The 27,713-nt window shown below is 42.6% G+C and overlaps 1 protein-coding gene across 2 annotated transcripts in view; it reads right to left on the bottom strand.

Annotated features, from left to right (window-relative positions):
• The window catches only part of VEPH1 (ventricular zone expressed PH domain containing 1), a gene marked incomplete at both ends in the record, with an annotated part of 80,148 nt that overhangs the window by 15,220 nt on the left and 37,215 nt on the right, over nt 1-27,713 (bottom strand). The window contains 4 exons of one of the 2 annotated variants that reach the window (XM_080623199.1): nt 4,329-4,463; nt 8,391-8,530; nt 24,288-24,682; nt 25,604-25,813. In XM_080623199.1, the coding sequence (XP_080479325.1) occupies nt 4,329-4,463; nt 8,391-8,530; nt 24,288-24,682; nt 25,604-25,813 (880 nt within the window). The remainder of the gene's footprint in view (nt 1-4,328; nt 4,464-8,390; nt 8,531-24,287; nt 24,683-25,603; nt 25,814-27,713) is intronic. The other variant, XM_080623200.1, reaches the window with a different exon arrangement.

Genomic DNA, 27,713 nt, shown 5'->3' with positions numbered 1-27,713 from the left:
GCAAGATGTCTTTCCTTCAGAGCCTCTTTCAACCCAAGAAACAGCCAGGAAACAGCTGTTTTCACAAGAACCAAAACACCCAAGACCAATTCAGACCTCTGGACATTGCCTTGGATAACAAGTTCAGCTAAGCCAAACATTGAGTTTTAGCTTAGTGGGAGCTCTCAGGTGCCCCCTCTGTATGCCAGAGGCCATCTCCCAATGGGTTTTAGGCTGTCTGTAGGAAGGATGGCAAGGCAGAATGCGAAACATGGCTCACATCATCTGAGAAACTCCAAACAATAAAGGTTTTCTTCCCTTTCCAGAAGCAACATGCAGAAAAATGGGCTTCGTAACACACAGGAAGACAGTGATTACACAACAGAGGTCTTGGACACACATTGGCTTTGTTTGCAAGAAGGTGCTGCAGGGTAGCAGCCTCACAGCCCAGCTCTTCAGTCTGAGGCTGTGTGGGAGATGAGTGGCCAGGCTGCAGCAGAGAGGCTCCCTGCACTCCCTGACTGCCTTGGTGGGCTCCATTATAACACTCAGCTGTGCAATTCCTTATGCCTCCTGCACATGTTTGCTGGGATCAGGGCTGCATCCATACGTCTGTGCAGTCGGCTGCTGGGCTGCCCTGACCCAGCACACTCAAACTGGCTTGTACCAGCAATCACAGATAAAACTTGGTTATTTTGCTCTATAACTGCTCTTTATACATTGCTGGGTGTTCTTATTGCTGAAGGTCTTATTTTGCTCCAAAGAGGAATTCTATACATTCAAGAAATTGAGCTGGCTGTTGTGTTGTGCAGCAGGAGCACTGTGCAGCTTCTCTCTGTGTTTCTCCAGCTGCTCAGTCCGCAGTGGATCTAACAGTCCAGGTCCCTGCCTCCCTTCAGATACTTTGTGCATGGTGTGGGATCCCCAGTAGGTCCTCCCCAGGGTGGAGGGACAGACCACACCAGCCCACCATAGTCTCCTCCCTACTTCAGACTTCCAGTTGGAGGGACAGATTTCCCTTCAAGAAGGGGGTGGCAGAGCGGAGCATGGCCAGCAGTACACCTTGCCCCAGCATGCCCTGATCTTCCTCCTGTATGTGGGAAGATTCAAGATGTGCAAAATAACAGTGGTACTGCTGTCGGTGAGTCAGCACACGACATTACAAGACCGTATAGATGACACTGAACAGAAAGTCTAGGAGCTTCTCCATCCTGTGAAGAAACCTTTTAGTGCCTGCAATAAGCCAGCTCTAGGTTGAAAGCAAAATAGCACTGAAATGTCATTGCAGCAATCTTTCTTTTCCTCTCTGTGCTCAAGTACACTTGAAATAATCCTCAACAAGCTACTTATTTCAAGGAGGGGAAGCACAGGGGAAAAAAGCCCAATTGGAGAGAAAAGATTTATCTCATCACCATGTTCCTTTGTCTTGAAAACTTCAGTGACTCCACTGCGAAAACATTGCACTTCTTTCTGCTACATAAACAGAGATAGCAAACGAAGGAAAGGAAAGAACAGAACAATGGCTTAAAAATGTTAATTACTCTCTTGCAAGGCTGCTCAACAAAAGACTCTCTAGAGGCACCACATGGGACTCATAAAGTAGCCAGCATCTCACTCTTCTGACACAGCATGAGTCACCACAAAGAATTCAGAAACAAGCTCAAAAATGGCTTAGTTTTTGTAATGTGTCCTGCGTATACTTTGATAAAGAACTATGAAGCAACTGAAAAGAAATCTGTAAGGATGTACATCTGGAAATGCTTTATTTCTGGCACATCTTAAGCCATGTTGTATAAATATTTTTTTGTGGCATGAACAGGCTGCCTGGTGAAACGCAACACCAGGCAGGTATCTGCTGCAATATCTGTAAGCCAGGTATTTGCTGCAATCCTTTGCACACCCATCCTGGGCTGAAATTGAAAATTGCTTACAGTGATGTAAATCTGAAAATATTTATCCAAATTTACCCTGGAATAAACCACTGGTGTATTTTTTTTTTTTAACCAGGTTTGCAAAATGCTTTAGAATCCATGTTGGGGAAAAAAAAAGAAACCCAAACAAAACCCTACATTAATTTATTCTGGATTGGCCACAGGGCGAACAGGGATTGCAGAGCAGTATTGCAGCACTGGCTTCGCTGTGCTTCCTGCTGGCTACTGGGGGTTGGACCTTCCCTGTGTGCTCACAGCACAGAAATTCCTCAATTCTGATAAAGCATTCTGACACTGCTATAACAGAACACACGAAACTTAATATAAATTGTAACAGATGACATTGATGCTGTATTCACATCAACAGATTTCAAAACATTTCAGATTAAAAGTGTTACTCTTATTGAAACAACCACAGCCGCATACTTTTGCTTCCTGCTCTACTGGCAGAGGAATAACATAGAATCATATAATAATTTTGTCAAGTAATTCACAATGTTAGAAGTTCTATTAGCAATGGGAACAACTAATGAAATGAAAAAGTCACATTACAACAGAAGCTTAGTCTGTCAAGCAAAGTAAGGACTAGGTCATGGAAGGAATATTCCCACTAGATTTTCTGGGAAATGTAAAAGCCAAAGGAAACAGCAAGACTAGGTCTCATTCCCAGAAAACTCAATGGCACTTTTCTCAGTAAACCAAAAGGAAACTGCACTAGAAACAAACTCAGGTTCTGTATTAATAAGCAAAACCAAAACTGAGAAAGTAAATCCAGCAACATACTGTGGAGACCAAGACTGAATGTTAAAGTCTTTAAGAGTGTTTTACATCTGCCTGACCTTCTTCAGCCTTCAAAGACTCTTAGACAATCCACAGCTCCTGAGTTTCCAAAATTCAATTCACTGCTTAATTCATTAAATCATAGAATCATAGAATAGTTAGGGTTGGAAAGGACCTTAAGATCACCTAGTTCCAGCCCCCCTGCACTGAAGATCAGTATGTCATTTTTCAGCTCCAATATTTTGGGAACTCAGAGATACTGTCACGGAGTGATGAAAGTTCCCAAAATAGGCCAAATGCTAGTATCAGAGCAGTAGTAGGATTATGCAACCAATGTTCTGGAGACTAATCCCATTTCTAGGGTGTTTGGCATGTTTTGTAGACATTATGGTGTGTGATGCACTACATCTAATCCTACCCATGAAGGCATATTCTTTCCTAAGCTTTTTATTCACCCCAAACTCCTTCATACTCTACCAGCTCTGACTTTTGACTAGTAGACCTTGGCACAGACTCAAGTGAAACCAGTATTGAACAGAAAAGCAGTTCTAATGCCTTTAGATGCCATGGATGAGCAGCTGGATGAGCCAGCTAGGATTTCAGTAGCAGCTAAAATATTTACTGCAAGCTCCACTCTGTCTAAGTAAAAGTGGCCCATAAGCTGGGTCTCAGATGCAGGGATGCCCTACTCCTCATACAAGTCACAGCAGGAGTTCCCACTTCTATGCAACATTATCTTGGGGGTTCAGCAGGTGTTCCTAACAAAACTCCTTTTTTTAAATCAGCCATAGCCTTGGTAAATTAATCTTATTCAGTCAGACATCTTCATGGTGCACTATTCTGAGAGAGAGCATTTTAAAATCATGTTTGACAATTCACTTCATCCAATTAGGCTGGATGGAGATGTTCAGGAATAAATAGATATTTGTTCTACAATCCTACAGCGTCATTTTCCAAGAAGCCTGATTAATAGCTTTGAAATACCATTTGCTGAAATCCCAGAGACAGTAAACAGCTTTGAAAGATTAATCTTTTAAACTGATGGGGGTAACAAATGGTGCCTGTGCAAATGATTATTTCCATAAAATCCAAGTCTGTGTTTAACTAGGTGAATTTCCAAGTGGCTGTCAAACAGTCCATAGTGGCAGCTAATCTGAATCTACAGTTTGAGACTGTGAGCAGGGAAACACCCACATGTAGCATCACCATTTTTCATCATGTTGGGATCAATCCACAGGAAGCAGGGAGGAGGGGGTGGAGAGCTAGCCTGAAGACCTTTCAAAGTGTGGACAAAGGAACACCATGGACCCTTTGCAGAGGTTGTAAATACAATGGCTGGTGAACATTTTTCAACCTCCCCACAGGTGAGTGCTTCTTATAAAAGGGAGGTCAGAGGCATGCACCATACGGCCATCCAGAAGAGGACTTGGCATGTCAGTAAGTGCAAATGCTCAGAAGATACCGGAACTAAAGCAAAGAAAGGGAAGGGGCAGGGAAAGAAGTTTTGCTTGTTGCGATTTGAACACAACAAGGGCTTGCTGTGGCTATTGTAAGGGTCTTTGTTCAGCTGTTCTAAAAGTCAGGGCAGAGTTCTACTTTTTTTCCTGAGGAAAAAAAAAACCGAACAAGACCACTTACCTTTTGGTGTGGAAATGTAGACTGAATCATGGCAGTTTCAAAACTATGTGTCCCCTTAAGCTGTGTCTTCTCCCACAGGGCTTTAAGGACTTGCACAGAATTACTCTGTATGGACAAAGGTTCTGCAAACAAGCTCTAAAGTAAATGTTGAAAGCAGGATTTCAGGCATTTTTTTACTTTGTCATTAACAAAGAGCATCTCATTCTTACAGTGGGGCAGGCATGGGGATAATGGGGGGTTAGTTCATTTCTCTGTGAGGAGTTGTGATGGATCAATATGCACACAATTAGATATATCCTCCAATATTTCATTTCCTCTGGGGCTTTTCTCATTTATTGTACATTAGATGTCTTTACAGTCTGCGGCTCACCAAAGATTATCTATCAACTACCACTATGCGCAGCCGCTTGCATGTCATTTTCGTATTGAAATACTAGTCTATAAAAACACTAGCAGCAGTGGCCTCTATGAACCAGGTGCAAATCTCAGTGACATGCAACTTTCTGGAAGAGACACATCGTTTACCAGTTAATGCAAAGTGATGTTTAGAACCACTGCAGGTTTGTATGTTTATTTGGACCTGACTGCAGCTCTTGGTCCTTGTGTGGGGAAGAGTAACAGTGCAACAATTGTGACTGCACTGAACAGACAGCAGGATGAAATGCAAGAGAAAAAGCCTCCACAGAACACATTCAACACAGATTTTGCTGGCAGAGTACAGGAATTTTCAGCCTGTGAACATTCACAAAACAAGATGAAACCTGTGTTGGGTTGGGTGCTTTCACTGCCAAAGCTCCCTGTTTCAAAGGACAGCAAGGATACAACCTTATCAAATTATTCCAGTATTTCAACAGCATTAAGTTCTTTGTTGTATTAACTGCACACAAAGTCAATGTTACAAGAACACTACTGTGGCTGAGACAGCTTAGCATTTCTACGTCTACTATATCCATTTGCATGCAGAAGCCAAGAGTGCACAGGCAAATCTGATTTTCCATATTTCCAGTATTTGATTTTGCAATATGAACCATGAACCTACTTTTAATGTAGGTTTCCTGGATGGACATTCCTCCCTCTCTTTCTAAGCAGAAACTGAACAATCCTAATCCCACTGTTTGGCATCCAACTGACACAGTTGCATTTCAGTAAGACTCAACTGGGAATTTTATCATGGCTGAGGCAATGCATTTTTTCCGGCTAAACTGTCAGAAACAGCCAGATCATTTTGTTCAAATTAAAAGGGAGAAGCAGTCAGCTCCAGGCAGCCACCTGGCACAGGAAAATGGCAGCCCAATTAGTTTGTGTTTGGCAAATTTATGAGTGACTCTAGGGAAAGTGTTAGAAAGTGACACATCGGACAGCCCCTTGCTTGCTGGTGCTACCATAGTGATGTGACCCTGTCCTGCTTTAATCATTAATAATTGTAATGCATTAATAGTATAGCATTAGAGGATTATTTTAATGAATGAATCTGTGAACCAAAGCATCCTATTGAAACCACTCTAATATTAACACTTATTCCATTTTTGTCCCATTTGTTAATCATCACTTAACTGTAAGACAATTTCTCAGATCTTCACTGACATATACTTCTCTTCCTATTGTCCTACAGTAATAATTTGCCATTTCACAACTTCCATCCAAGGATTTTGAAGCATGATAAAACTATTCACTAATATTTTAGAAATTAAATGGAACTCAGGGTCATGAAGTTAAGGATCTGTTCTGGAGACCTGAGACAAAAAGTCTCTCTTGCTTTTATGTTTGCAGAACACAAAGAGAAACAGAATATGGAGCGACTGGCAAAAAAAGAAAAAACACATGGTAACTAGCATTGAAACAATCAGAAACTGTGTATTAGTCATCTGTCTGTAAATCTATGACAGACCTGCTGAAAACGTCATTTTTATCACCATCCTTTCATTTAAATTATTAATAACACACTATACATACATTTTATGTCGAATTTATCTATTGTACAATTTCACAGGTTTAAATAACATCTCAGGGCTGAACTTAGGGCCCTGTATTTAATTTAGTAATAGTTATATACCCAGTACTTAAAAGCTTTAGGATTTCAAACAAAAGAAAATCATAAATTATCTGACATCAAACACCATCCTGTTGCAGAGCAGGCTCAAACACTCAAGTGCAACACAAGAGGAACCCTTTGTTTAATTCCCTTCTCTCTTCTCTCCTTCCCCCCATTAAAAAAAGAGTATTAAGTGCTGTGTTTACAGCATGCTTGCAAAGGCAAACTAAACTGTGATCGTTTGAGCCTGGCTCTGGCAGCATAGAGGAATTCTGCTGGGGGCTCCTTGGCTTGGGAGCCCAGGGCCAGGAGTAGCACTGGCAGAGCTGGAACAAACTAACAAGACTGTAGTGAAAGAGGCGCTGCAGTGGGACAAATGCAATTACCCAGCCCAGAGCAGGGAAAGCAGCAGGCAGTGGAGGGACCAGTGTGTAGGAGCAGTGTCTGAATGAAGCAAGACCCAAAAGAGACACGTGGGGATGCGGAAGGAGGGAATGGGCACCCCAGTGCAGAGGAATGGGGAAGGAAATTAATATTTCCCCTGTGAGCTGGGAACTACGTGAAGCTCAATAGTCCTGATAAAAGATGGAACTGGCAGGGCTAAATTCAGAATTACCTGGGAAGGGGTTGAAGGGAGAGATTTTTCAGTGAAGAAATGATCAGGAAAAGGCAAGGCATGAGGGATTAAAGGTGGAATCAGTGCTTATGTTGTCAGTGTGACTGATTCAAACCATGAACCACAGAAAGAGCAGAGGTTGCTGCGCTAAAGTGCAGTGGCAGGGGCAGCAAAGGCTGCAGAGTGGCAAGTGAGAAAAGCCAGTGCTGCCGCCTGTCTCCTCTGCATCTGCTCCTCCTTTCACATTTTTGTGTGGTTTTGTGCTTTTGTCCATACTTTCCAATACCTGTTTTCCTCTCATCAGGAATAAAAGGATACACCTGTAACATAATTCATTTATTCTCTCTAGGTCCTGTTAAAATTCAATCTCTTTCTTCAGGTTTTCATTTGCAGAGTAATTCACCTCCTTTGTTTTCTTTGCTTTCTTTGCTCTGCTCCGCCATTGTCCTGTCCTTCCCCAACCACCTCCCAGCTTGGCTCCTGACCATCCCCATTCCTCATCTACAGCAAAGTCTCCATTCCCACAAGCAGCTTACACAGGCACCTCCAGATCCAGAGAAACCACTTCTTGTACTGAAACACCCAAATACTCCCAGCAACCTGCGTTTTTTAAAATCCTTTTTCTTGTATGTATTTAGGGACTAACACAGGGATGAGGGATTCAAGCAGTTAAATTAACAGCATAACTCGCGGTGAATGTTTTACATTTCGGATAAATCCTTTGTATTTCTAAGGTTGCTTTAGGGTTGGTTGATTTTATGAACAGCAAACAGCTCTACATCGGTTGAGAAACTGAAGCTTACTATTTTAACACAAACCCCACCTGTTTAATCTTGAAGTATGTATGTAGTGATTTCTCTTACAATGTCATACTATTTGGAATCTATTTAGAAAGTCCACATAGGTCCAAATACTGGGCTGGGTTTGTATTAAAATGGGAAAGTAGCTGTAGGGTTGGTAGGGGAATAGCAACGATCAGATTTGCAAATCCTGCTCAATCAAAATGTCTGCTGTAAAAAAATCCCAGTGGGTGCTGCACCTCAAACCTCCACCTGCAGCCTCAAAGTTGATTCTGTTCCCCTGCAAATCTACTGCAATGTTCCTATGCATTTGCAAGGCACCTGGGACTTACTGGAAGTTTTGCCTGAACGAGGACAATAAGGTTTAGTCCAACTTTTTTATCCACAGACTTTGTAATTTCACCAGACCGTTTGAATTTGTTGTGTTTAATAGAAATAGAAAAACTTATAAAATGCAAAATCATTTCAACTTACTGTAATGACTTTCTGAGAAATCTCAGGGATCACAAAGCACAGTGGGTTAGAAGTGTATTTAACAAGATAAAGTGTTAAAACATTCTTTCCAAGTGCAACATGAACAATGTAGGGATGCCATTAATTTGTATTGCACACACCTGCTGGAAGAGGAACATGATACGGATCCACAGTGAAGGTTGCTGGCTGATGAGGGTAAAACTGGATTTACTGTACAGGCAGTAATGGCCCTTCAGGGGACAGCTGAAGAACAGCTTTGCTACACAGCTTCTAACAGTATCTAGAAATAAATATACAGAATATTAAAATTAACTACATAAAAGACAAAAACCTAACTGTTCATTACCAGTGTGAGGGCATGCACTTCTACTAAGGAGGTATCTCAGTCTGGGTCAACTCCTGCAGCTTTCAGAACAATACTAGGGAAATCTAGTCTCCTGTGCTTTAAATCTTACATAGTCATCATTTACTTCCAAACACAAAAGGTGCAAGACAGTGCACAGTCAGGCTGTTTACCTTCTTATTACTTTCTCCTGCATTTGATACCAATATTTATCTTACCGAAACAGACAGATCTGTCAGAACCATTCCTTATTGCAAAACAACCACATGGGAGTCTGATATCTGTGGGATCCTTGCAGAGACTTTGTGCAGCTGAAAGCTGATGTCTGTAGGGATGGAGGATTGCATCTCCTAGCTAGGAATGGGCTCATTCAGCCACTGGTAAAAGCTGCAGTACTTCCCATTTGCAGTGGATTCCGCAGAGCCAAGAGGTGCATAAGTCAATTTACAACACTATTGTGCATGTTGCATGTTTTCTGTGCAGGTCATCTTATACATTTATCACCAAAAATACCACCATTTCAAAGAAGAGCATCAGTGAGTATTCACTGAGCTGTGTGTCACCTCAGGGAGCTGAATTGCCAGCCCCTGCTCCCCATCCACCCAGGAGCTGTAGCTCCAGAGCTCAGCTCCACCTGAATCTACCCATGCAGAGATGCTCTGCCTACAGCCTGGCTTCTAAGGGGTCCAGGTCCTACAACTCCCACTTCTTATCAAGCATATGTACTACAAGTCTGCTGGTCATACCCATTTTTTACACACTAAGCCAGGGAGCAGCAGCTTTTGCAGCCATTCTGAGAGGCAAAACCCACGAGGCACAGGAATCATTGCTGCTGCCATACTGCAAGGCACAACGTGACACACTCAAATAAGCAAACCAGTGCAAGGGCAGCCACTACCAGAGCCCACTGGCCCCAATGCCAGCCCAGCCACAGACTTTGCAGAAGAAAACACATGGAGAAGAAAAGGCACGGAGCTGAGGTCCAACCGGACAGGAGGCTGCAGGTACATTCACAGTTACACACCAGGAAAGGTGGGTAATCACCTTTGAATGTCCATTCACAGCCGTGACTCAGTGTCACTCACTCAACACAGAGGTTTTCACCAAAAGTGCAGTCTGGCTTGCAGTCCCAGCCCTGGTGCACTACAGACAGACAGAGCGTCTCCAGTTCTCGCCACTCTGTTAAATACTGACCATTTATGCCATCTGTGACCATGTCACCTGTTGATAAAAATCCCACAGTGGTTACATGCAATCTGAAGGTGCCATTTGGGATTACCTGCTCAGTACAGAACACTAATGTCACATAATGTTACCTGACTCTGAACTTCCCATGCTGGTTTTAACTGGAAACGAAACCCTTGAGATGCACAATTCCATTTTTGCAGAATATTGACCTTGAACCCTCATTTTCTGTCTTTGGGTGACTACTCAGAATGATAACAGCATGTTAGGAATAACCTATTCAGACTTTTTTATTAACTTAAAATAGTGGTGGTATTTCATAGCCCCTTTAAACAGGAACAAACAGCTATCCAAGGTAAAAAGGCATGGAAAACAAGAGACAGAGATCGTTGAATCATGACCACGATGCAAACACAGGAGAGAGCTGTGCCCTCTTCACCCAGCTGGAGAGTTGAATTTGGAAGGGAAGAGGAGCAGCCTGACCCACCAGCTGCTGCTGCCACACTCATTTCCTAGCTAAAGGCAGGAATGATAGGCAGACAGATAAGCTGTCGTGCAGTGGCTGATGAGCCCACTAGATCTATGCACCAAGCCACTGTTGCTCTCCTCTCCCGGGGCCCTGGCCTGCCAACACCTACAGAACCAGAGCTGAAGTGTTTTCAAAGAGAAGAGAGCACAGTGCAGGCTCCTGTGGCATTGGACAGCCAGGTCTCACCGTGCTGCATCCACAGAATGAATCACCAGTTGAGAAGGCTGACATAGGCCATCTGTGCAGGCAGCATTACTCAGAGTCCTGTGGTATCCTGGTGAGCTCCTGTGCCATGAAGGTGTAGGAATAAAATGCTGTAAGAAAATATCCTAACTGCAAAAATGAGTTATAACTTTTTAGAGAACATGGCTAGGAGGAGACTGTTTAAATAGCATGACCTTCTGGATCTACTGACAATGAGAGCCAGGAACAAGGAAGGCAGATATCAGAAGGCCTTTCTGTCCACCAACAAACCATCTTGAAATACTTGTTGGTTTTAACATTTTTTGTCTATCGGGACATGAAAGCATAGGAGAGAAATGTAATAAATTCAGTATTTCACATAAACCACAGTGTATAAGGAGTGAGTTTACCAGAGGCACTAAAGTCTGGGTCCCTAGAATGAAAGTATTAATGGGTCAGATTGTCTCTGAAAATGAGGAAAACTCAAAACTGCAATGTTGGAAGCTGTCAAAGATGCCATAGAGAAGCCAGATGGTTGATAAGGTGGGAGAAAAAAACTTTAGAAGCTGGCAAGTGGAAACCACTTTGATATCCTTTGACAAAGCTGTTTGAAATTGCTGAGTAAAGGAGGGCACCAGTACCAAACTGGGGCTGCAGAGCTCACTCAGACTCCACTGAGGCACAGAAGGGATCTGAGATGTAGAGGGATAGGAAGATTAAAGTTAGAGTTTGCAAAAAACAGTAGAGTCACTACATACACTGTGAAGAAACACACACAAGCCAAAGCAATGCAAAATATTTGGAAATGAGCACAAGAACCAAACCAGATTGTAGTAACCATAAAGCAAGGAATGACAACAGCACTCCTTCCTCAGAGGAACTCAGCAACATCACAGCAGATGAAACTTGGATTACCTGGCGTGCTCGTTAATCTTTAATTACAGGCAGGTGCAAAAGCCAAATTGGGGGCAGAAGGAGCAATAGTGAAAGCAGAAGAAAAGCCGCAGGCAGTAGGAGGTCAGAGGATCAGACTAGGCAGTAAGCTTTCTTCCCAGAGAGGGAGTGCATGAACCAAGTCAAAATGATGAGCTGAACAGGACTATAAGCATCATCTGAATCACTCCCCACCAAAGAGACAGGAGGAAGGACCTAGACCAGTCCTAGCTCCCCTAGCCCATGCGTGAGCCAAAAAGAAAACCCATCCATATGTGCCTCTAGAGAGCACATTTAGCAGAAGGCTACTTTGAAGATGTTTCTTTTCCTGTAAAACAGTGATGGAAAGAGGAGCTGAAGTGGGGTCACTGCTCTTGGCTTCACCAAACACACCATAAAGAGAGGCACCCTCAGTGGTGTTGGGAAATACGGCACTCTTTCTTCCTGTGATGGGCTGAAAATATGAATATATTAGAATCATAGAATAGTTAGGGTTGGAAAGGACCTTAAGATCATCTAGTTCCAACCCCCCTACCATGGGCAGGGACACCCCACACTAAACCATGCCACCCAAGGCCTCATCCAACCTGGCCTTGAACACCACCAAGGATGGAGCATTCACAACCTCCCTGGGCAACCCATTCCAGTGCCTCACCACCCTCTCAGTAAAGAATTTCTTCCTTATATCCAATCTAAACTTCCCCTGTTTAAGTTTTAACCAATTACCCCTTTTCCTATCACTACAGTCCCTGATAAAGAGTCCCTCCCCAGCATCCCTGTAGGGCCCCTTCAGATACTGGAAGGCTGCTATGAGGTCTCCACGCAGCCTTCTCTTCTCCAGGCTGAACAGCCCCAACTTTCTCAGCCTGTCTCCATACGGGAGGTGCTCCAGTCCCCTGATCATCCTCGTGGCCCTCCTCTGGACTTGTTCCAACAGTTCCATGTCCTTTTTATGTTGAGGACACCAGAACTGCACACAATACTCCAAGTGAGGTCTCACGAGAGCAGAGTAGAGAGGCAGGATCACCTCCTTTGACCTGCTGGTCACGCTCCTCTTGATGCAGCCCAGGATACGGTTGGCTTTCTGGGCTGTGAGCGCACACTGAAGCCGGCTCATGTTCATTTTTTCATCAACCAACACCCCCAAGTCCTTCTCTGCAGGGCTGCTCTCAATCTCTTCTCTGCCCAACCTGTAGCTGTGCCTGAGATTGCTCTGACCCAGGTGTAGGACCTTGCACTTGGCATGGTTAAACCTCATAAGGTTGGCATCAGCCCACCTCACAAGTGTGTCGAGGTCCCTCTGGATGGCATCCCTTCCCTCCGGTGTATCAACTGAACCACACAGCTTGGTGTCATCGGCAAACTTGCTGAGGGTGCACTCAATCCCACTGTCCATGTCACCGACAAAGATGTTGAACAAGACCTTTCCCAACACCAATCCCTGAGGGACACTGCTCGTTACCGGTCTCCAGCTGCACATTGAGCCATTGACCACAACTCTTTGCGTGCGGCCATCCAGCCAGTTCTTTATCCACCGAGTGGTCCACCCATCAAATTGATGTCTCTCCAATTTAGAGACAAGGATGTCATGTGGGACAGTGTTGAACACTTTGCACAAATCCAGGTAGATGACGTCAACTGCTCTGCCCCGGTCCATCAGTTTTGTAGCCCCATCATAGAAGGCCACCAAATTGGCCAGGCAGGATTTCCCCTTAGTGAAGCCATGCTGGCTGTCACCAAGCACCTCGTTGTTTTCCATGTGCCTTAGCATGCCTTCCAGGAGAATCTGCTCCACGAGTTTGCCAGGCACAGAGGCGAATGTTGCCTTGAAGGAGGAAAGAATCCACACAAAGTGATGGCTTGATGCCAAGCATTGGGCATTTGTAGACTTCTCGTTGAAGAAAACAACATTAATTGTGCACATTGACTAAATCCTGTGGAATTGTAGAAGTGCTGTATGGATCACGTCAATCAACTAAGCGCAAATGTACTCTGAGATCTACAGTGGGATACTATTAGAAGGGTGTGTATGACCATTAGCTGTCAGCAGTAGAAAGCCAGGGCTTAGCTAAGCCAACAAAGATGCAAATGCTGCTAAACTGACATAATTGAAAGAGGGGAGATTTAGATTAGATATTAGGAAGAAACTATTTGCTATGATGGTAGTGAGGCACTGGCACAGGTTGCCCAGAGAAGCTGTGGCTGCCCCATTCCTGGAGGTGTTTAAGGCCAGGTTGGATGGGGATTTGAACAACCTGGCCTAGTGGAAGGCATTCCTGATCCTGGCAAGAGGGTTGGAACTGGATGTTCTTTAAGGTCCCTTCCAACCCAAACCCTTCCATGATTCTATGATGCTCCAAGGAGGCTGCTGACAGAATGCTCTTCCAACAGCATGGTCCAAACTAAAGACCCCTGGTTTATGCATCACAGATGATAAAACTTTAACTTCAGTACACTCAACCAAAAGTAGAGGCTTAGTCTTGGTTCCTGTGTGGAAAGTGTAATTTTTTGTTATGGGAAATCACTCTTAGCTAAAAGAGACTATAAGCCACATACTGCCACTGCAAAAAGGAGCTGGCAGTCAATGCTTTCCTCTTCAGTTAGGATGGCAGTTATTTTTTCAGTTACAAATGTATGAATTGACAATTAAAGGCTGCAGGCAAACATTAGAGTGCATTTAGCAACTGTGCAAGGCAGCAGAGTCCAGAGCTAGATTTCTTGTAACCTACAGTGAGTCCACAGTAAGTCCACATCAAGCTGATTATATCCCACCTGGGCAATCTTCCACAGAAGTAATTGCAGCTGGGAGCAGAAGGCTGCAGAATCCCAGGATACCAGCCCCCAGTTAGCAGTTAAGAGAAAGGATGCCCACTGCTAGGTGGGGTTGTGTTTAATGGGACTCTGAAGGAGGTTTCTAAATTCTGTAGAACAAAAAATTGCAAAGGTTATATGGAAACACACAAAACCCGAACAAACTGCTTAGCAAGACATTGTGGATGACATTGAGAAGAATCCTGAGGCTGATAATACATGCCAAAATAAATGTAATTTCAAGGGCTGGAGTCCATGCTGGCTGAGCAAAAAGTTAGTTCCTGGAAAAAAAGTAGCATTCGTCAATACCAACTGAAAAAATGCCTCCTACTCAGACACTCTTCAAACCTTTGGCATAAGTGATTACTCATAGCTATTTCTGCATTGATGTGCTGAATTTGGCAATCTCTGATAACAAGCCAAAGTTCACTATGTGTGTTTTTCAGTGGTTTGCAATGAACTATGAGTTTCAACATAGAACAGCTAATCTCAGTTATCCCGAGGTCAGCAGAAAGTGGTATTTAAATAATAAACCTATTCTGATGAAAATTAAGATGACCCAGATACATATCTAGCACTGTTACACTATATTCTACTCAATTGCAAACCAACACACCAGTACCATAAGAAGCCAAACCAAAGCACTGAATGTTTCTAGAAATGACAATATTACTCTTGTGTTTCCCCACTCATGGAGCAATTTCAATTCAGTCTATTCACTATATCCTACTGTAGCAGAGTAATAACATTCACCATGGGTTTTGATATTTCTAGTATAATATTGCACTTTTATAATGTCCTATTAAAGGATCCCAATGAACCGTTATTTAAACCTCAACACGTCCATCACAGTAGGTCATTTTTACTGTACCTTGTGGGTAAATCGGAACTGTGGCATGATCATTTAGGAACAAAGCATGCATGTGACACATACATATGCGTGCTTGTGCTCAGACATACTCTGAGTGAAAAAAGGTGCTTTTAAAATCATTGTAGTATTTATGAATTGCATAAATTTATGTCATACACAAGTATGAATTACTGATGTAATTCATGAGTACAATACACAGTTTAAGAAGATACATTTTGGGCTTCCTAAAACACATGTATATAAATCAGGTGAGCTTTAGGTAAGCTATATTGCATACTTTTCCCAGTCCATCATTGCAAGTTATATAAAAAACTGTGAAACAAGCAAGACCAGTTAACACTGTGAGATTGGAAGGCAGTCATTTCTAGGGAAAACAACTGACTGCATTTGCACTTTGCAACGCACAGCAGCTGACAAAGGGAAATCTGATGGGTGAGCAGGGATAGGGTCTGTAGCTTTAGCTAGGAAAGGGGAGCATACACCAATTTTTGCTAGGAAGAACAAAAGAAATCACTTTCAGGCTTGGGTTAGCAAAAAAGCTTTGAAGGTGAAAAGAAACCAGTCTTAGCCTAAGAGGGTGGAGACAATGTAGTTCTCTGAATCCCTGTGTAATTCCATGTGTGGAAACATGCAATGACTCACCCTGACTTTACGTGGTAAGGAAAGATTAATGTAGCCTCAAGAAATTTTCAGATTATCAGTAAGGTGCAACACACAGGAGAGTCCTGTCAACAGAACCTACTCGCTCTGCAACAGCTCCCTCAGTACACAGCACATCCTGATGAGTGTTGGTAATCCAATGTTGATTAAAGGTCCTTTTGATATGCTTTAGAGCGGTGAAGTCCAAGTTATGGCCAAGATGGATCTGCAGCTCTTTAAAATAATTGGTCAAAAGTATGTAAGGGAGTGAGGAAGGAAAAAATTAACTAATTTCCCTGAGGACATTAAGTCTATTACATTGGTCACATTTAACCTACACATTTACAGATTCTAGAATCGTTTTTTTACTTTAAAACCTATTGCCTCTTCTAAATGTGGAAAGTAAATTTGAAGCAGGGTGTTGATGCTGATTTCTATTTCACCAAGTAACCTGTCACATCTGACCTAGGTGTCCCTGCCCATGGCAGGGGTGTTGGAACTAGATGATCTTAAGGTCCTTTCCAACCCCAAGTATTCTATGATTCTATGACCTAAATTAGGAGTTATGGAAACGCCATTCCAACTACTGGATCTGTTACTCTAATAGCACTTCTGTACTGCACAAGCTCATAAAGGCTTTGACTGCAGAAAAAGAAAAAAAACAACCCAAAATGAGACAGACTTTACCTTTTGAGTGTTTAGGAGTGCTGGCTCTTGGAGCTGGATGATAGATATGATTGTTTTGTTTGGGGCAAGAAAATCCCTTGCACATGTCAACACATCGAAAGATAACACATGAGGAGACAAGGGAGAGCTCAGGGACAAGATAATATAACACCAGATATGTCTTTATTGTGGCACTTACTTAGTATAGACAGGCCTGTGTAAATGCACGTGTTACCCTGGTCTGCACACCAGTCACTCCCGTAGCCATGCCACCACTATATTACTGCCGCAAGAAATGAGATTCTTGTGCACCCATGAGTGGCTGCTGGCTGAGCCACACTTCGACTTTCTCAGAGACAATTACAGCACATTTTGTACATCTCATCAGTGCTCCCATTTGTGACATCAGAGAAACCAATTTCTCAGCACTTGGGGTCTCATCCTGTGACCCCACATGCAGGTGGAAATGTGGCCAGCCTGGATCTACCCCCTACTCAGGGAGAAGCCAGCAAGCTCCGATGCAAAGCAGGTCTATTAGGTGAGAAATCTGGGTATGGGATGAGAGTTTTGTTTAGACTAAGCATCTGCTCAGTTAACTCAGCAAAGGAGAAAAGATATCTCTGCTTCATCTCATTAGCAGCAAAGCAGTATCTGCTGCTGCTGAGTATCTGACGTAACACACTGCACAGACAGAACAAGTGCTTCTTTTATCCAATTATCATGAATCATCCCTATTGACAAGCACCTAAGAGCAGACCTAAGCCAAGACATTTAGAGCTCTGTGCATCCCTCCACTCAAGCAGCTCCTTATCACAGCTTCTGCCTGGGCATCATACCTGGATGCACTCATATCCTGCTCTCCTGCATCACTGGCAGTGGTGGCTGGTGAAACTTGCGCACACCTTCTCCATAAAGAATGATGAGTTCTCCTCCTTCCTCAGCTTGGCTTTGGCTTGGAAGGAGAGTCCGAGTAACACAAGGAAAGGGATTTTAAAAGATGAAAACTGTGTGCAATGGAAGGCACAATGGAAGGCACGAAACGCCACAGAGTCACCAAATGCCCCAAAGTGCCAGGACTGATCAAGGTCCCCAGGAAAGGCTCCTCCAGTCAATAAACATTTCTCATCACATCTGTTGGCAAGTGTCAAACTTCTAGCAAGAGAATCAGCAACAACTTGTTTTTTCTATAGGAAACAAGAGAATATATGTTGCAGTTTTAAAGTTCACTACTAAGTGGTTGTGCCTGGAGAAAAGAACAAAAAATACACAGAGAAGGATGTCAGTAGAGTTGTTGTTGTTTATTCCAACTTAATATGCTGGGCTAAAACTGGAGGTTCATAGGCAAATAGATCCAGAGCCACTGGTTCTGGGAACAATTAATGCATTATTTGATTTACATTGGTAAACCTTCACTATTAAATAAAATCTGTTAATAGGAGTAAAAGTATGCTCATAAATTTCCTGAACAGAATCAAACCCAGCCATAAACATGAAACCAGGGAATAAGAAATGGATGCAACTTTTAAAATCAGTTTTAAGCCTTTTCCAGCTTCCTCAGTTTCCTTTGTCTGATCTCTTCATTTTGGATTACAAATAAGTGTGCAAACAATAAATATGTTTATAGGAGAAAAGGGTAATTTTTAAAGCAACCAGCTTCAGGAAATGCTGGCTTATATTTTTTTAACACTACTAGCTTTGCATATGTGCCATAACTTGGTCTGACAGATTTCACCTCAAGTAAGTTACCAGAGAAGTTACCAGTAAGTTACATGGAGAAGGCATAAATGTAATGGGTTCTGGACAGCCACCACAATGCACTCAATACACAGAGTCCAAATCTGAGTGGCAAAGGCCACATTTGAGAATGTACAGATCAGCTTAACTTTATAAAACCTTTTAGCTTCCTTCCCTTTACTATCAGGGCAATGAAAAGCCTACGTCATGTGGGAAGATACAACAGGAAAGTATCTCTGCCACATTGTCCCATCTTCAGAATCAAAAGTGCATTTACATTTCTGCTGCCTGTACTGATGACAGATGTGCAAAGAACCCATAAGGTGTGCGCAGGAAAGTGGGATCCTAAGAAAATACCCTGGTCCTGCTGGTGCCTGGCTCCCGTGTTCCAGCCGCATCCTTCAGCTGCCTCTGCCCAGCATCCGCAGCCTGGCTCACCTTGCCTGCACAGCAGCGTGAGGAGGGACACAGGAGGAACCATTAGGTCCATCCTGGTCCCACCCAGCTCAGAAGTCGAAGTCCTCTGGCTTGGCTTTTCCCCTAGGAGAGTGATAACACCAACCCACTAGGATTCTCCCAGCTACCAGGTAAAGGGCATCTGGAGACCAGCCTGTTTAAATTGATGCTTCCAGATTAGGTGTAAAACACACATGATTTCCTATTATCACATACGTGAAGGCAGCAAGTTATGAGTGTGTTGCACTGGATGTTTCTCCATGGTCTAACAACACAGATCACCATGAGCGCAATGGCCATCCTGTGAGTTAGCACTTCTATTCTGACTGCCTGCCCTCACATTTGGGATGTATTTGAAATGCCAGTCCTGTAGAATAAAATGCCAACTAATATTTTATTTTGGCTGAGCAGCAGCAGACTTGATCTTGGAAATGCTGGCCTGAACCTATGCAACTTTGTGATCCCACTGAAGGACCAGAGGTCCATCTGTTCCAAATCAACATTTGGCTTATGGAATGCTGGAATTTATCAGATCGGTGCAGGGGCGAGCACAGCAGGGGAGCAATGAACTTTTCCATCTACACCATCATATGGTACCGATTATCTCTCAGTACAGCATAAAACGTAACAACAACCAGATTTAGGGCCAGCGTCCTGCAACCTGTTTCCCCTGCCGCTGCCTCCTATTTCAGCATTGTTATTAATCCCACAAAATGTTTGCTGTTTGTTTCCTTCTGTAGGGCACCAAGGAGCCAGGAGTGACTCACTACTATAAAATGGTTATTTTTCATTGGATGGCATTGCAGTTTGAATGTGGCTTCAGTGACCAAGGACTGAATGATCTCTCTGTGCTCTATCCTTTTAAAAAGGTGTCTAGGCAGGCTGGAGGTGTGCAAATCCTTCACAGCATCCTCTACATGCAGTTATTATAAAACGCTTTCTTTCCAACATCTTGCTTGACACTCAGTGCTCTGAGCTATAGGCATTAATGGTGGCAGTTTTATCGCATTTATCCAAAGAGCAAGTAGAACTAGAGTGGAAAACAAGGACCTGCCCTCAAATTATAACCAAATCCAGCAGCTGTACAGGCTTGTGTCTGGGAACCATCTGACATCAGCCACTCCCAGAGGCAGAATACACATGCCCATGCATTTTATCCACCATCCCTGTGTATCTGAGAAACAAGAATAAGTCATCCAACATGCACAAGACCTAAAAATTACCCCATGCAGTGGTAATAGGGTTACACTCTTTTGAGAATGGATTCAGACTCCAGCTGGATGTTGTGGCACTCCCGAAGCCAACTCTGGCAGGTCATAACACCAGTAATACAGGGATAATAATAAACACCAGTAATACAGGAATGCCATCTTTCACCTAAGCCTTTCAAAGCAACCTCCTCAAACCACTGCCAGCCCTATCTCCTCAGAATGGTACACTGAGACCTAGAAAAGCAGAAAGGCTGAAAGACTTTTCAGAGAGCACCTACTGCGGCCAGTGGAGTAACTGCAAATGCAATGTGGGAATCTTGAACACAGTCTCTTGCTCTTAACCACTGGGACCCAAAACCAGCGGAACTCCTGCCCAGTGTATGCTGAAAAGCAATAACCAAATTCAGGACTGTTCAGGAAATTACAGCTGAACAAGACTGGGCCACTGCTATCTGTAAAATCCTGGAGGTACCGATAAGATATGAGATCACAACCCGTCTGGAAAAATATGGGCAGATGAAAACTATTTGCTTAGCTCTGTGAAAGCTAAAGCATCTCACAAACATGGTGGCTTTCTTTTTAATTTTTTTTTTTGAGGGAAAGATCCACAGGATTAAGAGGATTAAAGTGATGAACATGACACAAAAGAATGCCTCAATTGTTAAGGTATGGCAGAGATGGGAATCTGGGCAAAGTGGTTCAAACTAAGCAGGAAGTGAACCAAACCATCAGCCCCAAACTGAAACAAACTAAAATAAATGGATTTTTGTGGTTTTGAATGCCTTCTTTCTGCCCCAGTTTAAATCCCCTCTCTGACTGCAGTGCTAGTTCCAAGAGATTCACATATGCATATACGCATACGCATCTGGTAAGCCGTTGTAGCTTGTCTGTTCTTCAAAATGCCCTCAACTTAGACGTTTTCTTAGTAAAAGACATTTTGGCTAACAGCCCAGCTTTAACCCTGCTTCTGCTGTAGGATCATCACCCAGTGCATAACTCTTCTCTGCTTGAAGCCAAAAATAGTAAATACTAATTGAGATAAGAGAGCTGAGGACATGTCAATTTTTCAATGTGTATAGGAGGCATCTTCAAACTGTCACAGACAGATCATGGATCCACCCTTGCAGTTCTTAATCTGTATCCCTTCACAGCTGTAAAACCTAACACTTAAGTTAATAATGCATGAATTTTGACATTCAGCATAATTCAAATGAACTTATAAGACAACAAGAAGACTGAAGAAACACACCCCATAAAGCAAAAATATTTTGTGAGGGTAAGACCTACACAGCAAATGTCTGATTCAACAGCAAAAAGAAAGTTTACAAATCACAGACAATGTTACAGAGCAGAGGATGCAACCAAAGACGTGCAGGGGACCTGGTCATCGGATCTGCCCGCTTACCCACACTCAGAGTCAAGAGTGCCTGTGACATTGTGAATTGTAATACTTCGGTCAAAAAGAAAAATTTTCTCAATTTTTATCCTTTCAAGGGACATTCAAATAGCAATTCTGATTTGAGTCAGGAAGTCCCACCAGGACCTTATCCTGGTATTAGCTTGCAAAGGGCAAGTAAGAGAGCTCTAAGTTAGGAGTGCAAGAACAGAACAAGCACACAGCAGTAACTTCCCTTCTGGCACCTCCATCCATGGTTCCGGCATTTCCAGAGTTGGGTGGTATTATTTTGATAACCCTTGAATGGCTCTGATCCCTGAATTTACCTAACCACTTTTGAAAACAGGTACCCTTTCAACATACTTATGTACTGTAGCAATCAGCTCTTCTATTTAATTACATGCATATAATTATGTGTTAAGAGGTGCCTGTTTTGTGTATTTTGAATCGGCTTCCTGACAACTTCATTACATGTTCTCAAGTACTTGTATTAGGATAGACAGTGATCCACCACTCCCAATTAATCTTCTGAGTTCTTTAAGATATTGCAAATCACCATCAGCTTGTCTCTTTTCTGGACTGCAGAGTCCAAGGCCATTCTTCATATGGAGGCCTCTGAGTATCCTCATACTCCTGCTTACCAGTCTCCTTTGTCCTTCAAGATTCAGGCTCCACTTAATGCAGACAATGACATAATGATATAATGTCATTTGATGTATCTAATTTCTTCATATTTTTTCTCTTGATTTTTCCCCCCCAACTACTGAGCACTGAACTGAATGTTCTCTGTCCTTCTGCAAGGCAGTGACTCCGTATTCGGAAAACCTTCAGCAACCTCTTGCTTTCACTCGTATTGCTCTTGGTATCCGTGCCCCCATATGTGGCATGGGCTGTACATGCTAATTTCAGATGTACCCAAAGGCATGGAAGCATCTTCTGCTCTCACCAGTGTGTCATCACAGCATCCTTTTGGGGGTGCCATCCAGTCTCACTTTTAAGCAATGAAGCATTCCCTATGTTCAGACAGTCTGCCCAGAGGTTGGACATCATTGTCATTAGAAATGCAAGCAGGGGTTTGAATTACGTTTAGGTGAACAGAATTTGACCCATTTATTACACAGGAATTCTTACAACTGACATTAACGGTCTGTTGACCTGTGTGTGAGCTACCACTTGAAAGCCCAGGAAAAGCATGACTAACAAAAGGGTATGTGAGGAAGTTTGCACTCTCTGTTATTAGCACACTGCAATGCTATTTTCTTGCAACACATTTTTGCCACTATTTCCTTTAAGTACTCTCTTTCATAGGAGAGTGCTCTTAAGTGCATATCTTTTAGTATTTTCCATGGTTTACATATTAAATTTCCAGTTCGACCAACTATATAAGCAATGTAAAATTAGCCAACTATGTATATCAATATTTTCTAAAATTATTTGACTATTTTCTAAACATCTTATTTGAAAAGTAAGCCCTGCACATTTGAATAGGCCTTTAGAGTGTGCGGGAATCACAGGAGTCCAATAACTGAAAGTTTTTATGGGGTGATTTATTTAATATCTGAAATATTAACAAAGCAATCCCCTGAGTAATGAGCCAGATTTCTTCAACATATTTAGAATGAGTCACATAAATCTCCTGATCTGCACATGTGTCCCTACTCAAAGAATTTCCCTAAGAATGCTAGTTGAGGATTTTCAGGAAATTACAATAGTTTGAATGAATTTAGAAATAGTCACATGCTTAGAACATATCATAATAAGTACTTCAGAAAGGAAACTGAAGAATGCATTTAGAAATATTGAACTTATTGCATTTGATTAACGCAAGGTCATAGTACTCAGCACTTGAAAAGCCAGCTTGTTCACCCTCATGTTTCTGCTGTAATTTTACGAAACAAAAGTTTTATCATTAGTTGTGTCAAATAACTATTTCAAGCAGTAAATGTGGAATTTAAGATACTTAGAAAACTCTTCAGAAACATAAGCTTTTAAAATACAGTTATATCCGGTTTATGGGTAGAAACTGCTTTTCAATTTCCTCACCACTGAAAAAGTAAACAAACAAATATTTTATCCACAGAAGTTGGTATCTGATGGACCTGAAGTTCTGTAGTATTAGAAGATGAAGTGTTCAGTGCTGCAAACCAATTTAATTTATGGAGTCACCTACTCTTTGGAATCAACATGGTCCATTGAAGGGCTGAGCTGTGAATAGCTCACAACCACCAGCAAGTGGTTAGATGCACACAAATTCAAGTAAACAAGAGTCTCACAAACCAACCTAAAGTATTTACTTCAAAGAGAAGTATCAAAGACCCATCAAGCAGTGCATCGCCCGCCTCCCCCACAGTCTCATAAACCCAGCTTTCTCTTACTTGAAAACAAATGCCACCCCTGATGAAAGCAGAAAACATTAAACCCCAGGGAGGTGGTGAGATAGGATCCAACCCAACGCACTGGGGATCTCATTCTGTTGTGCCCCCAAGGAGCTTTGTGTCTAGACTGGAATGTGCTGACCTGAGGGTCCTGATTTAATAATATCATGATAATGAGGAAGGAGAAACAGATCTGCTCTGCACTAGCCCAGCATGCCAAGAAGGAGGCTTAAATATTAGCATGTGCTTATCCACACACCTGTGTGGCCAAGTGCGACCCATGGCACACACAGTCTGTGGTACTTGACTCTCCACAACTGCTCACACAGCTCCATAACTTACAGACTGGAGCCAGGTCACATTCCCCTTGCTTTTCTGCCCTACCGACGTGCCCAGAGGTGTTGCCAGCCCTAGCCCACAGCAACATCTCTTCAGCTCAGTGTCATAGTTCCTGCCCTTTTCTAGAGAGCTCGGGGTTTGTTCCCTATGACAGCCAAAAGCTATATCCCTGAAGGAAAAGAACAACAGTCCTGGAAGATTTCAAAACACTGCAGTTTGGGAATGACATTGTTTTATAAAACTAATGTTCTTCTCCATCCATGAGCTCTGTGCTAGAGGGTCTTTGCTACCCATTTGCTTGGACCTTGAGAAGACTTTCAGCATAGTGTTAAAGTTCTCGTAACTGGGAAGGCTTGGAGCTCTTACCTTCAACAACACACTGATCAGGGATAGGAATTTTTCTCCCCATCTCTGTGACATATGCTTTCACTTTACCCAGGTTTTCCTTCAAGTGCAAGTAGAGCTTATCCTGGTATTCCTTGGGGCTCATCACTGCCTCTGTGCTTCCTTCGAGGGCCTTTTCTTTAGTAGAGTCTGGCAAATTTGCTGATTCCACGTAATCGATACTTTGGTGAGAAACCAAAGAATTTCCCAGTTGCATTGCTTCAGTATCAACATTCAAAGGCAATTTGTCTTTTTCTTGGCTGATGTAGATCTCAGAGAAGGAGATACCAGCAGTTATCTCCCCATTGTCCTCATCCTGTCCGCCCTCTGAGTTTACGCCCTTCATGCGGACTGCATGCAAAGCCAGGCTTTTGGACCTGGAAGGTGAAAAAAGAAAGGACAAAGGTTTTGGAGTAGAGGTCAGACACAAAAATCACCCAAACACATGCTCTTCTGAGTTACCTCTGTGCAGCTGGCTCAGAGAGCTGAGTGTGGGGCTCACGTAGCCAGAAGCAAGTATCTTTTGGGAGATATGCATTTCAAAAGCAAAATGCAAGTCACAGCTTTAATAAGCAAATGAAACTAAATAATATCCAATATATCACAACATCTGCATGCCATGGAGGGAGCTAGTCAGCCTATGTGCAAGAAACTTACAACCCCAGGACTGGAATAGATGTATTATTGAGCACATCATAAAAATGCCATCCAGTGCCATTTAACTGAACCAAGATTTCAGCTTCCAGTTCTTCATTGCCCCATACCTGTATGCTGAGGATGAAGTTAAGCCTCTGTAAGAGTAAAAAGGGTAGAAGTGAAGTGGCTGAAAAGGCAAATACTGGAGCAGGAAGAGAAAGGCTCTGCTGCAAAGCTGCCGTGCACAGGCAGCTTGAAGACACTGTGGGTGCATTTTACTGTCTGAGCTGCTGTCTAACCCAGGGTCCCAGGAGAGTCATACTCATCTCAAGGCACACAGGCAAAATTTCATTCAAACATTTGATACTTATTGTCAGCAATAATCCTCAAGAAAAGTCTCCGTATTTTCCTTTCCAGTAATACCTGTATGCAAATATTTTCCTTTTCCCTTGTACTGGTGTAGGGCACAAGAGATCAAATAAATAATTTAGGAAATCTTTATCCAGCCTTTGAATTCATTGGTACGAGACTTAGTTAAAATTAGAATTACAATGCCCAAAGGCATCAAGTGGGCCAAATACTCAACATTTGCATAAAGTTTTATTGCAAAACTTATAAACTTATATTCATGAAAAGCACTCACACATGTTACAGAGCCATACCTGTTAAATCTCATATCCTTCCTTTCCTCTTTAGAAACCTGGCCTAAACTGTATCTCCGCACTGAGCCAGGAGTACCATTGTCGACATTTATTTTCTCTTCAAAAGCCTGTATTTTAACTTGAAGCTTTTCATCCTCTTCACTTCCATTCATAACAGATTTTAAATCATCCACTGGTACAGGAGATTCTGTTTCAGTATCATTTTCCATCCTAAGGAAGTAGAAAGCAGAGATTTAACTCTGGCACACTGTGTTCATAGTGATGCTGATGCTGCATTTCTGCCTGTGACCTTTATTATGTTTCTGGTAAAATAATTACATTACAGCAGAGATTCTGCTAGGGGTTGATTTATCATTTTCAAAAGCATCTTCTGAATCAATGTCTCTGTCAGATGGATCAGAAACATTGAACATCTCTGACAACACCAGATAAGAAACTGCATGTGCTGTATCTGCATAAGCAAAACCCCACTCCTTACCCTGTGGTCCCATAGCAAAAAGTTTTTCAGTTGAATTTAAACCATTCTCTCTAGCTTGCTAAACAGCAACTTACTACATTATTTTAATAAACTTGAAGTCAAGCTAATTGCAGAGTTTATAAAAGTCTGTGGTTTTAAAAGTTTGACAAAAGTACATGCAGTTCCTACTGAATTATTGTATTCTGAGTAAGAAAAACATCTCTCAAAACTCAGCACAAGTACAGAAACAGGCTCAATGAAAGTTCTAAGCAATGTGACTGAAGTTCAGCAAAAGAGAAAGAGAAAATGAGTTAAAATGAACTTGGTAGGACTGCAGGACAAGCTGTTTTATTTTAAAGTTGACTGTTATGTTAGTTTTAGAATACAATCTTTTAATACAACATTTCGGAGCCTGTAAGGATGCTGGGAGGGACTCTTCATTAGGGACTGTAGTGATAGGAAAAGGGGTAATGGGTTAAAACTTAAACAGGGGAAGTTTAGATTGGATGTAAGGAAGAAATTCTTTACTGAGAGGGTGGTGAGGCACTGGAATGGGTTGCCCAGGGAAGTTGTGAATACTCCATCCCTGGCGGTGTTTAAAAACCAACCTTAAGGCCAGGTTGGACAGAGACTTGGGTGACATGGTTTAGTGTGAGGTGTCCCTGCCCATGGCAGGTGGGTTGGAACTAGATGATCTTAAGGTCCTTTCCAACCCTAACTATTCTATGATTCTATAGTTTGAAGATAACTTTAAAATAAATTTAAGGGAAGCTGTTAATCTTAAGGAACAAAAAGAAATCTGCTATCAGGTATAGTGCTGTTAAAAATTTGCTTTCTAGCCATTAAAATGTCTTTTGACTGGTGAAAAATACTGTCTTTTCTGGAGGCCCAGCCATGGTGCTGCAGGGGCAGTCGTCGCTACTGCCAAAGCCACAGGGCACAGCAGAAACCCTCTGCAGAAGGATCCCAGGGTGACAGACTCACCACCCCTTACCAGGGCAAGGGCAGGCACACCGGTGTTGCACCCTACCCCTAGTGCAGCCTTTTCCGTGCCCAAATCCAGGTTTCCTAGGTTAAGGTTTTCAGTCTGACTGCTGGATTCCCCAAAACTGAGGTTCTGAAAATGGAGTTTGCTGGTAGGATCCTACAAAGCTCACAGCAAGACTTGGCTTCTCCAAATATTGAGCCATTTGCCAGAGACCTAACCCTTGGATATCTGTATTCTTCTTTGAAGATGCTGCTTGGTCTTTATGCAACACCAGGACTGAATTTCCTGGGGGAGCAACAGCACATGTGGCAAAACCACTGCTGCTCCTTCCCCTCTTCAGGGGGGTGCCTTCTGTTGGGGATTTCTATGTTTCCATCTTACTCCTCCAACTATGGAGTAACTGGACCAAAAAATCATGAAGACAGTAGGAAGACAATTGGGAATCTCAGGGAATTAAAGGGTATTTGACAGTATTTACTTTTTAAACTCTACCCACAGCTCTTTAGAGCTCATTTTACTTCTGACCACTTGTTTGTGTTTGTTTGTTTGTTTGTTTGCTTGTTTGGCGGAGGTTGTTTTTTTCCCTGCCTGATGAGGAAACATCTGAATAGCTAAATCTGTAAACTATGGATATGGAAAGCCACAAATAAGAGTTTTAACACAGC

This window comes from Psittacula echo, assembly GCF_963264785.1.
Source record: "Psittacula echo genome assembly, chromosome: 7".
Lineage (NCBI taxonomy): Eukaryota > Metazoa > Chordata > Aves > Psittaciformes > Psittacidae > Psittacula > Psittacula echo.
The sequence above is the reverse complement of the archived record's forward strand: the minus strand, read 5'-3'. Positions and strand labels throughout refer to the sequence as shown.